At 35.7% G+C, this 14,444-nt stretch overlaps 1 protein-coding gene across 1 annotated transcript; it reads right to left on the bottom strand.

The window, feature by feature from the left end:
- Positions 1 to 424: 424 nt before the first annotated feature.
- LOC109015001 (probable galacturonosyltransferase 10) lies at positions 425 to 3,758 on the bottom strand. The gene is made up of 2 exons (XM_018997495.2): positions 3,240 to 3,758; positions 425 to 1,953 (listed from the first exon to the last, which is right to left on the bottom strand). The coding sequence occupies exons 1-2, from the start codon at positions 3,387 to 3,389 to the stop codon at positions 502 to 504; spliced, it is 1,602 nt and encodes a 533-aa protein (XP_018853040.1). The 5' UTR covers positions 3,390 to 3,758; the 3' UTR covers positions 425 to 501.
- Positions 3,759 to 14,444: the final 10,686 nt, after the last annotated feature.

Below are 14,444 nucleotides of genomic sequence, written 5' to 3'. Positions count from 1 at the left end.
GGATAAGATGTTCTTGAATCTTCATCGCATATCCCTTTTTTTTAGTTAGATCTACACATTTGGGAATGGATTTGAAGATTTTGGAATTGGATCTTTGTATATCTTGATTTTGTAGTGCGTAATACGGGCCTGCCTGTTTGTAGACAGGGACAAACAGACAGTGGGTCAAGGCAGAGCCAGGGATAGAGTGGAAAATGAGCAAAGAAATCTAATGGATTGCTTTCGGCAATGGCTTCATAAAGGTTCACAGTACAGTTTACATGACAAAGTGGAAAAGCTCAAGGTGCAAAACTAAGCATCGACATCCTCAAATTTCACTACAAAAACAACAGCCTTTACTACAATAGGCAATTAGAGAATCAATAAATAGCCATGTTACAGTCACGACCCATGCTCGATATAAAACATTGTACAAGGCAAATCCTGGGCATCAAAACTCAAATCTCGTTATGAACCAAATTAAGGCGGAGAAGATAAATCATAAAATGTTAGCGTCCAAAATCAATGGAAATTGCACTGTTGCAATAAATAATGCGAATAATCAACATATTTCTCCCAAAGGGGCTTGTATTTTTCAATCCCAATCTTCAACCATGGCTTTGAGTTTCCATTGAAGTGCAGCACAGCACCCTTCTCTATCAACTGCGGATCAACATTTGTATAGCCCAATCCCAGAACGTGCCATGAGGAATCCAAAGGCTCCGTCAATCCATAGAATGTCAACAGTCCAGGCGGAAGTGTACCAAGTTTCCATAATGTTCGGTCTACATTCCTTTCCTGCCAGTAGTGGTAGATACCAGTTACGTTCCTTTTCCTCCACTCAACCAGATCGAAAATATTCATCCCAAAAGCCCATCCACATGCATCAGGATCAAAGTGTGCTCTTATAAGAGGGTGAGAGTAATTCAAGTACTTATGGTATCTATGAAATGTCTCCATGCATGTCTCAACAGCTCCGTTGACGTTACCATTCAAATCAATGGAGAAAAGAGCAGAGAGATCCTTTTGAACCACAACATCATCATCAAGAAATACCACCTTCTTCAGTGCCGGAAAGACCTCAGGGATATAAAATCTGAGGTGGTTAAGCATGGATAAATACTTTGGGTTTCGAAACTTTATTGGAGTTCGGCCATCATCATTATTGCCCGAAAAATAATAGCTCTGTGTTTCGGAATCCTGGAGCTGCTTAAGAACAGGAACATAAGAAGCATTTAGCCAACTGAAGTCTTCAAACTTTTGAACCTCAACAGTCACTCCTTGAAAATCGTTCATGGAAAACCAAGCCTTCATTGCAGCATAATTTATTTCATCTGTAACAAGATGGAACACAACCATATCTGGATCTTTGGAATTTAAGGCAGTTGAATTGACCACGACTGAAGTTGCAAGTATGTTGTCGGAGAAGACACAGAAATGATAGAGCTTGTTATCCTTAAGTTTCATGTCTAATTGCTTCCTTTCAACAAGCTTCCTCTGTAAGTTTAAGTTTTTGAACCATTCCGTTGTTAAGCAGACACCAAGGCAATACAAACTTTTTGGAACTTCTTCTGCAGCTATTTGTCCATATTTTGAACTCTTTTCACTCACAGAACTCATTTGTTCATCGAGAGTTTGGATTTTGGCTTTCAGTCTCATGATCATGGTTGCACTGTCATAATGAAGTTGCTGAGCTTGGTAGAGTAAAATTGCCATATCACGGATTGCAGTTCCTGATTCTCTGGTTGTCAGAGGTGTTCGCCTTATTGCAGCATTTGAGAGGAGGATCTGTGAATTGCGAATCTGGGCACTTAATTCCCAAGCAAATTGAAGGTTGTTGCTTTCTTTTGCAATTACAACAAAAGCTTTTGCAAGAGAAACTTGGTCACTTAGTTGCCTGGCGACTGAGTCAGGGCTCAACATTTCTTCAGTAATGTTAAGGCCTTCCATAATTCTATCATGCCTGTAAGGTCTCTGCAGAACAAGATGACATGCACATGTTTTCTTAATACACAAATGGAAATTGAAAAATCAAAGAATATATATAACACCATTTTCACTTCTTTTAAGAAGAAAAGGAGAAGCATGGAGGCTTGGGGAGTTCAAGTTTACTTGTGTTCAGAGCCCAGAAGAATGATAATGGTGTCACCACAAAACAGTAGCATCCAAACAACCGGTATCAGGACCAGATAATTTGTATGGTGCTGCATTTCCACTCCAGATCTTAAAGATCTAGCAATCCTAATTCCTAAAATACTTATCTTTATTTTTGAGTGTCCAACTGTAAGACAAGTTACAACTGAAATGAGACCTAATAAATTTTAGATCCATCAAGTAAGCAGATGCCACAAAACATAAAGAGTTGAAGGTGAATATAAAATAAAAAATGATATTTGCAGTCGTTGAGTGCGTAAGGGCATCACAATCTCTTCGAAAAAACTGAGTAAATATGAAATCCACATAAAAAAAATTAATTTTTTAATAGTAGACCTCACTCTTTTTCAAAGCGACTGTACGGCGTTTGCACACTCTACGACTGTATGTAGCTTTACTTATATAAAATATTCATTCATGCCTACACTCCAGATTAATGCCTAGCAAATTTCATGCAGGAGTTCGGCATCAGCTTTTCACCCTCTTGGTAGAACAGTGGAGCTCTAGAATTCGTCGTATATATTGAAAATAAAGCACTGAGTGCATCCAAAAGTAGCTGTGCTGAAAATGATTTAGTGTTTTCACAATCTGTTTATTTGTACGCATCCAAAATTTAGAATCGGTATTGCCTTTGGTTACAAGTCATCCTAGAGGAAAGTGGAAGAACAATGCTATAGCATGTGGAATAGAGTCCTGGACAGAAGAACCCCAACCCAACTTGCAAAATGCTGCAAAGTTAATACTACTTTTGCAGAGGGGACAAAATGAAGTATAGAAAGGTTTTGAAATAACAGTAAGACAGACTAACAGGAACATTAGATCCGAATCTCTAGATGCCTAAAGGAGAAACCGGGATTTGTCAGATTAACATCCACATAATCTGAAATTGAAAACCTTGGCTCCAATAGACTAAAAAGAAGCAGTACCCGCAATCCAATCAAGAATTTAGTAGTACACTCGATTCTCAAATTGGTTTAGAAACCAAATTCCAATACATTCAACATTAAAATTCCGTAGCGTTCTAGCATTTTACCAGCAACCGAACAGAGTACACTCCAAGGTCCAAACTGATGAATAAAAGCAAACAAAACCAAGATTTACTTTACCTTGGATATCGCCGGCCTCGACTCAATTTGACTTCCTCTGCTCAGAACGAAAATGAAAAGCAAAACCGCTAATCCACACAATACCCACCACAGTACATTTGAAACTCGCCTCCTCACCGGCCTCCGAAAATCCACCGGTCTCCGTCTCATACTCGATCAACCACCCCGTTTTCCTCCCCTCCAGAAAATTTTGATGGGAATCTGTATTCCCAATAGAATCTTGATTTAAAAAAAAAAAAATGTAGGCAAAATGATCACGATTTTGGGGTTCAGTGTCGGGGCATCCGTAACAGATCGCGAGGTGGGAAATGAGATCTATAACGGAAGTGGGGTTCTATGTCAGAATTATTGGGCCTTTTTTTCACAATCCGTAAAAACTAAAGGGGTCTTTCTGCGGATTGAATTTTGTGGTGGAAGAGAGCTTGTGTGGTCACTGTTGTGGGAAGTGAATAAGCAGAGAAAGAGGTCCTCCACTCCAGTGACGGACAAGAACAGTATTTTGTCAAGTGGATTGTATCTGGAATCAGGATTATCAACTGAGCTAGCTTTTACAAAGAAAAAACTGCTCTTTCTCTTCAATAATAATAATAGTAATATTAATAAATATATTTAATTGGATCTTATAATAAATATTAAAAGATCTTTTCACATATTTGTTTCACTCAGAACTCTATTGAGTCATTGACAATGGTCTAGTTATTGAAAATATTAATTCATATTAAGATATCTATTTCAAAACTAAAATAATAATATAATATTAAGTATTTTAGTAATAATTTTTTAATATTTTAGAAATAAATTCTATATATTAATTAATAATTTAATTTTTATTTAAAATTATTATTTTTCAACTATTTTTTATATCAACCTAATTATCTAACATTATATAGCCTTATTTACAAAAAATATTTCTTAAAAAATCTGGATATAATATAGCCTTGTTTACTAATGAAAGTTTTAAAAAGAATTTAATAAAGTCTTGTTGATTATTTGTGATTTGATGGGTGAATAATGACTCTCCAACTTTAAAAATTTCTTTAGAATTATCGTAACTCAAAGTCTAAACTAAAAGTTTTTAATTAGTCCAATGCAGGTCATTTATATAAAACTTAGCTATATTTTAGATTTCACTAGCATTTGGATGGTCCAATGCATGTCACTAGCATTTATAGCTATAAATTAAAAAAAATAATACAAAATATAAATGTATTAAACTATACCATTTAATTTATAGGTATCACAATAAATCAAAATTTCTAGTTGTATAATATATTATTATTAAATATAAGTTATGAATATATTATAGCTTACATTATTAACTATCATTACTATAAAAATGGAATTTATTAACCTCCAAGGTTGAATTTCGAATATGGACCCACCTACATACCTGCAACCATATCTATGGTTAAATAGGAAATAAAAACTAATCCAATTATTATGATGCGAACCTTCTAGATGTTTTTCTTAAAAATAGATGCAAATATCGAAATATTTCTATTAAACACTTTTTGTATGTGTGTATCAATGTGGTTTAGAATATTTTTGGTGAATAAAAAGGGTAGGAGCAGGATTCTTTCCTACTCGGTGTGACCATAGTAGCAACATACCCACTAGAAACCAAGCATGAGTCTAGACAGTAAAAAGCTACAGGCTCTCCCTCAAGTCGAGTTCGAGCCATAACTTAAAAAACTACTAGTAGGAGCCTAGATGGTAGAAAGTTGTAAGGAGCCTAGATAGTAGAAAGTTGTAAGCACTGATCACTTTAGTTTTTTAGATACTTTAGGCTTCTTTTGAAAAATCTACAAAGACATGATAGACCATATAACACCTCATCAAATATGATATGGCGCTGCAACCCTCTTTTTCTCTTCTCAACAACATCTCACTTGAGGGGGTTGCACTTCATACTTGACATCGTGCATTATTGATTTGCACAATGCAAAAGCACAATGCATTATTGTCTGGTATTCTTATTTACTTACTCTTCTTCATGTTGTTGTTACTGTTATTATTGTTACTGTTGTTATTATTATTATTACTACTGCTATTGTTTGGTATTTATGGGATTATTGGGAGACTTTACTAGTGGATTTGGAAGGAATAAACTTCAAAGTTTCGCATACTTTTCGTGAGGGAAATAGAGTAGCTGATTTGCTTGCTAGAGATGGTGGAGCTGGGGTTAATAGGATATATGGTCAGATGGATAGGCTTCCTCAAGTGGTGAGAGGGATGGTCAGCCTTGATAGATGTGTTTTTCCGTCTTTAAGATGTCATTAAGGAGTATGGTTGGGTTGGTCAAGATGTATAGGTTGTTGGTTTTTACGTTTTTGATTTAGCTTTGGGTTTTGTTGTTAATATGTTTTTGGTCTGAATTTTGATCTGGTCACTTGGGTTTGGGGTTTATTTTGTTCATTCTAGTTTATTCCAAGTGTAAAGTTTGTTTTGTTTATGGTTTTCCTCTGCCATATGTGAGAGTTTTTGAAATAAATTTGGAATAGGGGACACTATTGAACATGTGTCCCTGACTCTTCAGTTAAAAAAAAAAATACTACTATTATTGTTGCTACTGCTGCTCCTATTACTACACAAAATATTAAGATGAAACGGGGATCCCAATATGAAATAATAGCAGCTAGGGTGCCGGTAAATCTAACAATTTCTTGATGTATAACTTTGAGAGCTTCTACATCAATTAACAAAATGGGCACTTTTTGTAATCTATGGATTACTATCCATATAACATCTTTACCTTAGGAATTTCCAACACGAAGACCATAGTGACCTGTTCACATTTCCATTGCAACACCTTATGTAGAACAATTGGCTCAGATTATTGGTGTTCTTTCTTCCCCCACTAATAGGTGGAACACCACTCAACATATTTTGGCAATTCATCTATTCAATTTGTTCAACCAATTGTTCTTCATCATTTGGTGTATGCACTCGCTGCTCTTAAATTTGGATTCCATCTGTCCTCACCCAAAAGTGGGGTATATCTTCCTTACTAGCCTTAGACTTGAGTTCCAGTATATCATATCTCTCTCATGGGAATTTTTTGATTTTATCTACTATTAGAGCTTGAATTACTGAGCTTAAGATATCTTTTGTGGCGACTTTGTCTTGTCACAAATAGTAATACCATGAAAGGGCCTCAAATAGCAAGTTATTTCCGTTGCGGCGACATGTTTCTCTCCGCATCAAGTCAGAAGCATGCAAAATAACTCTCTTCGCAAAATTACTCTCCGCCCATTTTTACGGACACTCTCTCTCTCTATCTTCCAAGCAACCCGTTTGTGTTCACTACACATAACAACGTCACCCACCAATCTCGGCACAACCTCTCAAACCACTATAACAACTTTTTGCTGCAGCCATCGTGAGCCTCCACCACCAAGCATGAACTAGTCATGCCTAGCCACCCTGCCTTCACCACCGAAACAAAGCAAAACCCCCTCCATCAGTCCATCCCAGCCTTCACGTTGAACAAGGTCTGAGAAAACAACGTTGTGCGCTGCCTCAATCTCCACCTTAGTCAATTCTTCTCTGTGATAGATCAACTTCCCTGTTGCACGTCATCACCTCCTTGCCTAGTCGGTAAGTCTCCTTTGTCTCTCTCACAATCAATTCACCATCTCTCTCTCTCTCTCTCTCTCTAACTTTCACTCAGTCCCTTTCTCTCTATAGGCTGCCCAATCGTGTCCCACCATTGCGCAAGGCTTCTCCACTTGGTCCCTATTTTAGCAAGCTATCTCTTCTCCTTTCAATCTATGTGGTATTTCTCTCCTTCATTTCGTGTCTATCTCTCTCTGTTTTGGGTATATGTATTTAGCTAGTTTTTTTTTGGGTTCATTTGCAAGTGAAAGGTAAAGTCATTTACATAAAAATATTCAGATACTATTTTAAATTGATTGTGAATCTATTACAAATTGCAGTGCTTTATCTACATTAGGAACTTTTTGGTGCTAAAGGATGGGTTTTGATTAGTTTTTAGATGCTGATTTATAATTAATTTGGAGTTTTGGGAGGTTTGGCGAATGTTGTTTTGGGTAATATACATCAGTGTTTTATTTGATACTTGACAACTTTTGGAAACAACAGTGAGAGAAATTTCTCTGCTATATTGTAGTTTTAGCATATAAGTGTAAATATATATTTGCATTTTTTTTCCTGGACCCTAGTTCAAAGACTATAAGGGTCTTTAGACATGTATATTTTTGCCTCAACATTAATCTTTGCCACCTATAAAAAAAAAATTAGAGCTATGTCCATTTGTCTTTATAACCTAAAACCTAAACAAAATTGAATAATTGAAAATGGTTTGGCAAGTAAGAATTCATTGGAGTTGATTGGTTAGAATTGTATATATTCTATCATTTAGGTGAGCTAAATCCTATATCATAATTACGATCTAGATGCAATGACTTTGAGCCTGACAAAGAATGAATGAACTCTCTTATGGAAGCTTTCTCTCCACAAGATGTGATTTTACTTCCTAACCATGCAATGTTGGTGTGAGTCTATTACATACAGACCAATATTGTCTTCTCACTTGAGGAAAAGGAAGGAAAACAAGAATTGCTCATTATGCAGTTTGAAATGGAAGCATCCCAGTTAAGTATATATCTAGGTGTGACTCTTATCACTTCTAATATACTTTCTTGAGATCTAGATCTCAAGTTCTCAACTATTGGTCTACTGGATTACTCAATAGAGCTGGACTGCAGGGCTCTTTCTTGTTCCCAAGTTTTAGTTCACTTAGTTTAGCATGGAGATATATATTGTGTACTTTTGCTTGAAAAGGGTTATGAGGTGAAGTGATAAAACTTTCCATGGAAGGGGACGATGGATATGAAGGCACTCATTAAATTTGGAACTATCCTCAAAGGGAGGTTGTTTAGGATTAAGAAGATCAATGAATAGGTTTAGTCCACGTATACCAATATATTTAGTCTGGCCACCACCAAGAATTATTGGTATTATTGTGCTGGTATTGAAAAGAACCAACAAGGGGTGAACAATTAAATAAACTAAAGTAATGCCTTCCTATTATTACCCAAACTTTAAAGTTTAACCATGGATTTGGCACCTAATAAGCTCCCCCTCCCCCCCAACCCAAGACAAAAAAAAAAACATTAACAATTGACAGATCCTGTTTTAATGCTTACATAAAGGTTGTACCTTGAATATAAGTTTTAGTGCATCATCAATCTAAAGTTGTTGTAAGAAGGGTTTTTTTTTTTTTTTTTTTATAAATAAGTAAGTTAAAATATGTGGCTTTGATTGTTTGTATTATTACTAGCTCACATGAATACCTTGAGTATCTGTATATTGATTTAAATCTTAAGTGTTATCTCTCTCTCTCTCTCTCTCTCTCTCTCTCTCTCTTGGCTTCTTTGTACTAGATGTAGGGGTTGACTTGTTATTCCAATGATCTCTCAGTTTATTGAAATTGTTTTACTAGATATAGAGGTTGACATGTAATCTAGTTTTCTCTCCATATATTTTTTTTTGTTGCCATGAAGATGGCATAGTATGAATGCTTGAATTACTTAGTTTGTATAATCTGGTTTACTCTACTTCCTTTCTTCTCTTTCTTCTCATCCTTCAAACTATCATTCTACAATTTGACCACAAACTATCAAAATAGACGTGTTCACCTCATCATTTCTTCAGTTTAAGTAGAGAACTATCCAACTCCTCTATTTTTATCTTATAGTGATTTTGACATGGACAAAAACTGGATGTGTATTATCAACCGATTTAGGTCCACAGAATATAGGGAAGGGGTATATCAATTCATTACAATGGCCCAAGCTCACGCAACAACAAACAATATAAGGTGTCATTGTCGCACCAGTCGTAATAACTTTTTCCACCCTATAGACTTGGTGGAAAGATACTTGCTCACCATAGGAATTGATCAAAACTACACTGAATGGATTTTTCATGGCGAGGAAGAGTCTTGGGATGCTAATGAGTTTGATGATGATGTCAATGAAGTGCAAATGGACGAGTACGTTGCTGACATGGATGAGATGTTAGATGACATTAGGTTTTGATTATTTACAAATGTGGAGCTAGTAGAGCCTGGTACCAATGAAGGTCCCACCTATGTGGAGCTAGAGCAAAAAAAATTGATCAATTATTGAAAGATGCTAGACATCCACTCTATCCAGGATGTGCTAAGTTCTCAAAGTTATCATTCATTGTGAAGTTGTTACATATAAGAACAATTGGGGGGTGGAAATGTTAAATCATTTGACATGCTACTAAAGTTGTTGAAAGATTCATTCCCAGATGCACTTTTGCCTGACTCATACCGCGAGTCACAACAAATGGAGCGAGCCCTTGGTTTTGGTTATATGAAGATTGATGTATGTCAAAATGATTGTATACTATACTAGAAGGAAAATGCTTACAAGCATGATTTTTCCAAATGTAGTATGTCAAGATGTGTAACACCCACAACTAAATAGAAAAGAATCCCGCACAAAGTACTTCAATAGTTTTCGTTAAGACCAAGGTTGAAGAGGTTGTTTATGTCGAAAGATACAACAGTAGCCATGAGGGGGCACAAAGAACATCGCATTGACAATTTGAATGTGATGAGGCATCCACGTGACTCAGTAGGGTGGAAGGAATTTGACCAATAGCATATCTCATTTGCTCTTGATGCTCGTAACGTGCGCTTCAGTCTAGCTAGCGATAGATTCAACCCTTTAAATAATATGAGTAAAATTTATAATATATGGCTAGTAATACTTGTTCCTTACAACTTGCCACCATGGTTGTGCATGAAAGACCATTTTTTCATGATGTCTCTTTTAATTCCTAGACCAAAGGCATGGGGCAATGAGATTGATGTGTATTTGCAACCTATTATTGATGAATTGATTGATTTGTGGGAAAATGGTGTTGATACGCATGATGCATCAACAAAACAAATGTTTCAATTGCATGCAATGTTGTTGTGGACGATTAATCACTTTCCTGCATATGGAAATCTATATGGCTGGAGCACAAAGGGAAAATTGGCATGCCCAACTTGTAATGGTGACACAGACTCGTTGTGCTTGAAATATGGTCGAAAGTTAATCATTTCCTATCTCCAAAACATAGTTGGAGGAGGAAAAATACTAATTTTAATGGCAATAATGATCACCACGCGCCACCTTGTGAATTATCTGGTCACGATGTCCTGGATAAACTAAATAATATTGGAGATATATTATTTGGCAAAGGTGAAAGGAAGAGAAAACGATAACCAGATGAACTTAATTGGACAAAAACAAGTATCTTTTTCCAATTACCTTATTGGTCAACATTGAAACTTCAACATAATCTTGACGTCATGCATATTGAGAATAACATCTGTGACAACGTCTTAGGAACTTTGATGAGTATTCCAGGCAAAATAAAAGATTTTATTAATGGACGCAGGAACCTGTTGATTCTTGGTATAAATAAGGAATTACATTTACAAGAACATGGACAACGTCTTTTTATGCCACCTGCATGTTACACGTTACAAGGAGATGAGAGGAGAAGTTTTTGCAAGTGGTTACAAGCTATAAAATTTCCAGATGGATTTGCTGCGAATATTGCTCGATGTGTTACAATAAATGGTTGTAAAACATCAAGAATGAATAGTCATGACTGTCCTATTTTCTTACAAAGAGTACTTCCTGTCGCTATTGCGGGTACCTGGAATCTAACATTCGCTTGGCTTTGACTGAGCTTAGCACATTTTTCAAACAATTGTGCACACGCACATTGTCTATAGATGTCTTAAAGCGTCTTGAGATTGATATTTCAATCATTCTTTGCAAACTTGAGATGATACTCCCTCTTGCATTCTTTGATGTAATGGTGCACCTAGCTGATCATCTACCACGTGAGGCATTGTATGCAGGGCTTGTAGAATATAGGTGGATGTATCCATTTGAGAGATATTTAGAAAAATTTAAGCGTTATGTCCGAAACAAGGCCCATGCTAAAGGCTCAATTGCTGAGGCATACATTCACATAAAATGTTTGACATTTTGCTTGATGTATCTCCATAATCTTCAAACTAGATTTTATAGAGAAGAATGAAACGTAGATGTTTGTGAAGGACATCAACAATCAAAATTATCAATATTCACACAAAAAGGTGCGGCCATTGAGTTCATCAAGTCCTACTCAACCAGATAATAGAGTATTTGCCAAACAATGTTGGTATGTACTCAACAATTGTCTTGAGATTGCCCAAAACCTAGAGTAAGCAGAAGCAGATCAGTGACATTGTTGAACTTATAATATGATGCCTAATTTGCATTTGTACCCACTACTTGATACTATTTACTTTAATTATGTAGGGAGTATCACAACAAATTGAAAGACAAATGTATCAATAACATTGATGATGTGCACGAAAGTTTATTTCCTAAATGGTTCAAGGAGCGTGTGAGTGTGTTGTTGGTAACTATGGTTGGCTAAATTTAGGTCTCATTTAGTTTAGCGTACAACTTGGGTGCTTTAAATTGTCTAACAATTGTTGATTTTAAACAGATTAGGCAACTACGTAATTCAAGTCCCGAAGAGGTGTCCGATGATCTGTACACGCTAGCGTGTGGACCTGACCCATGGGTTGCATCATATACTAGTTGCATTATGAATGGAACCAAGTTCCACACTAAAGCAACATGAAAAATGTCTTCTTATACAAAACAGTGGTGTGCTTGTTCCTAGGGACCATCAAGGTAGGCCTATTGAGTACTACGAAGTTCTAATAGACATTATTGAACTTCACTACCTAGGATGGCACCATGCATATTTGTTTAAATGTGATTGGTTTGATGATGTATATGGCATGCGAAGAGGAGTTCATGTTGGCAGTCACTTTACAAGTGTCGACTCAAGTTGAAAATCTTACATGGAAAAGCCTTTTGTACTTGCATGCCAAGCGTCCAAGTATTTTATCTCAAAGATACGAGCTTAGGGAGAAATTGGCTAGTAGTACAGAAGGTAACCACAATGAATGTTTATGACATTCCCAGCACAACAGTTGGGGATGAGGATGATGATGACTTGATTGAGGATGAAGCATGCCAGGATGAAGAATTTTCTCCACAAGCCCATTTTGTACATCAAGATGATACATGCCTACATATGACTTTGCATCGATTAGATATAGACCCGATTTTGGTTGATGCTACAGTCATGTTAGACCAACCCGATCCAAGAGTTGAGAATGATGAGTTTCTTAGTAACGACTCAACGGAGGATTAGAGTGATTGGAATAGTGACACAGAGTCAAGAGGAGAGGATGGAGATAGTATAGTGATCATGAAACTTGCTCTAATGATTAAGTAAACATTTCAACTTTGTATCTATGTTGTAATGCACCAGGTAAATTAATTATATGTATATCTTTGTGAATATATACTATTCATGTTGATAATGACTTTGTCCAATGTTTTTCTTTTGTTGTTCATCCATCTCCATTGATAGTAACTAATTAGGTATTATTTTTGTTGAGAGTCATTCAATTAATGGGTTCCTGTTGGGTGTTTTTATGGGTTTCCTTTATAATTATTGTCTTGGTGAAAATCATGTACTCTGAATTAGAATACGCCATTGATAGTAACCAATGTTTTTCTTTTTTCACTAATGTGTGTGTGTGTGTGTGTGTGTGTGTATGGTGTTGCAGATAAAGAGGGAGATTGCCACCTTGAAGCTCCTCAAACATCCTACGTCGTCAGATTACACGAGGTATACATGTGCATCCTTTTCTTATCTTCCCTTTTACCTTGAACGTCCTTAAACATTCTAGGTTTTGTATCTTTCGCTTAATTTGACTTATTACTGTGATCATACCTTTTTATTGCAATAAATGAAGCCTTCTTGCAATAATAATAAAAAAAAATTATTAGCTTATCTAGAGATGGCTTTGTGTAGTGGAATATTTGAGAACACAATTCATTTCCAAGTATGGTATGGGCTTGGAATATTTGCATCTATGTCTGATTGTTTTCTTGTTTGTCTAATGTTTATTATGTACAGCAACCAAGGCCAAGGCCAGTTGGTTGTTCTTCTTGCAACTCAAATGGGTATGTTGAATGTAAATCCATATAAATTGTGTGGTGGTATAAGCTACTTCTTTATTCTTGATGATAACATGCTCTGCCAAGTACCTTCAAGAAACACCAACCCAATAATATGGGGGATGTATTAATGGAAATTAATCTGCAAACTATATATATATATTGAAGTTTGGCAATGCTTGTTGAATAAGTCAATGGAGGCTCCCATCTGATTCATGGCTTCTGATTGTACTATGTCCCCCTTATTTAAATTGCCCTATCCTATTTCAACCTATGAATAGAATGAGGTTTTACATTGCTTTCATTGTTTATTTATATATTTTTTTTTAATTTTCAAAGAAAAGAATTATGATTTCTTTTTTCTCTCTAATTTCCCGTTCATTGTTAGAACATTAAAAATTTTAGGATTTAGACTTTATCTCCAGTGTAACTCTTTGTTTTGCCAGACTTAGGATGCTGCAACTGTCTAAGATCTATTTGATGAAAATAGGTATAAAGTGATTATCGTTCCCTTCCTTTTTTCTATTCTAATACCAATTAGGTATTTACATTTTTTTTAGCTATCTAACACAAAAATCAATGATAGTTAGATATTATCCTATTGATGGGTTTAAGTAATTTGCAACACCAAGTGGATTTTATCAAAACAAATAATGATATGAAGTATTTTTGGATATGAACACTGCAACCTTAATGTGCTTTCTACTACTTGCATATGTATTCGTGTTAAGGTCTGCAAGGGATGCCTTTTCCATTTGCCTCATTCTTTCCAACTCAAGTATTTACAATGCTTTTTTCACTTGCACTGTATATCAGCATCTGCATTAGAAAGTGTTTTTGTTTTTACTTTTTAGTTTTCAAATAGGTATGTTGTTGGAGATTTTGTGTGCATAGCTAAAGTTTATGATAAGGAAATGAGTTGTTTATGTCAAACCATATATGATTTCTATTCCATTTATTATATTTAGTTGATTATTTATTTCTACTCAATTTATTTATTTGCTCACACATTGCATCTTTTTTTTTCCACAGTGCTACTGAGTTTATTATATATAAGTTGAAACTGGTGGGGAAGATAACCGAAGTCCACAGTGCTACCGATTTTATGGCTTAGTAT

The sequence above is a fragment of the Juglans regia genome, chromosome 10 (assembly GCF_001411555.2).
Source record: "Juglans regia cultivar Chandler chromosome 10, Walnut 2.0, whole genome shotgun sequence".
Lineage (NCBI taxonomy): Eukaryota > Viridiplantae > Streptophyta > Magnoliopsida > Fagales > Juglandaceae > Juglans > Juglans regia.
Note: the sequence above shows the minus strand (reverse complement) of the source record. Positions and strands in the feature narration are given on the sequence as shown.